Below are 240 nucleotides of genomic sequence, written 5' to 3'. Positions count from 1 at the left end.
CCCGCTGCCCTGGGCACATGCAGGGGTGGCCAGGTTGTGGGGTGCCCAGTTTTTGGGGTGCCCTGTGCCTGCCCACTGACACCTCACCTCCGTCTTCTCCCCCCACAGCCTCCACCTACTTCTACAGAGGCACAAAGTACTGGAAATTTGACAACGAGCGACTCAAGACGGAGCCGGGTTATCCCAAATCCATCTTACGGGACTTCATGGGCTGTCACACGGAGCTGGTCCCGGACCCCC

The 240-nt window shown here is 60.8% G+C and overlaps 1 protein-coding gene across 1 annotated transcript in view; it reads left to right on the top strand.

Annotated features, from left to right (window-relative positions):
• Window positions 1–227, top strand: part of MMP15 (matrix metallopeptidase 15 (membrane-inserted)) — a gene marked incomplete at its 3' end in the record, with an annotated part of 2,844 nt that extends 2,617 nt beyond the window's left edge. Inside the window, exon 9 of the mRNA XM_010147722.1 lies at window positions 24–227. Coding sequence (XP_010146024.1) covers window positions 24–227 — 204 coding nt within the window. The remainder of the gene's footprint in view (window positions 1–23) is intronic.
• Window positions 228–240: the final 13 nt, after the last annotated feature.

The sequence above is a fragment of the Eurypyga helias genome, unplaced genomic scaffold (assembly GCF_000690775.1).
Source record: "Eurypyga helias isolate BGI_N326 unplaced genomic scaffold, ASM69077v1 scaffold19482, whole genome shotgun sequence".
In the NCBI taxonomy this organism is placed as follows: domain Eukaryota; kingdom Metazoa; phylum Chordata; class Aves; order Eurypygiformes; family Eurypygidae; genus Eurypyga; species Eurypyga helias.
Note: the sequence above shows the minus strand (reverse complement) of the source record. Positions and strands in the feature narration are given on the sequence as shown.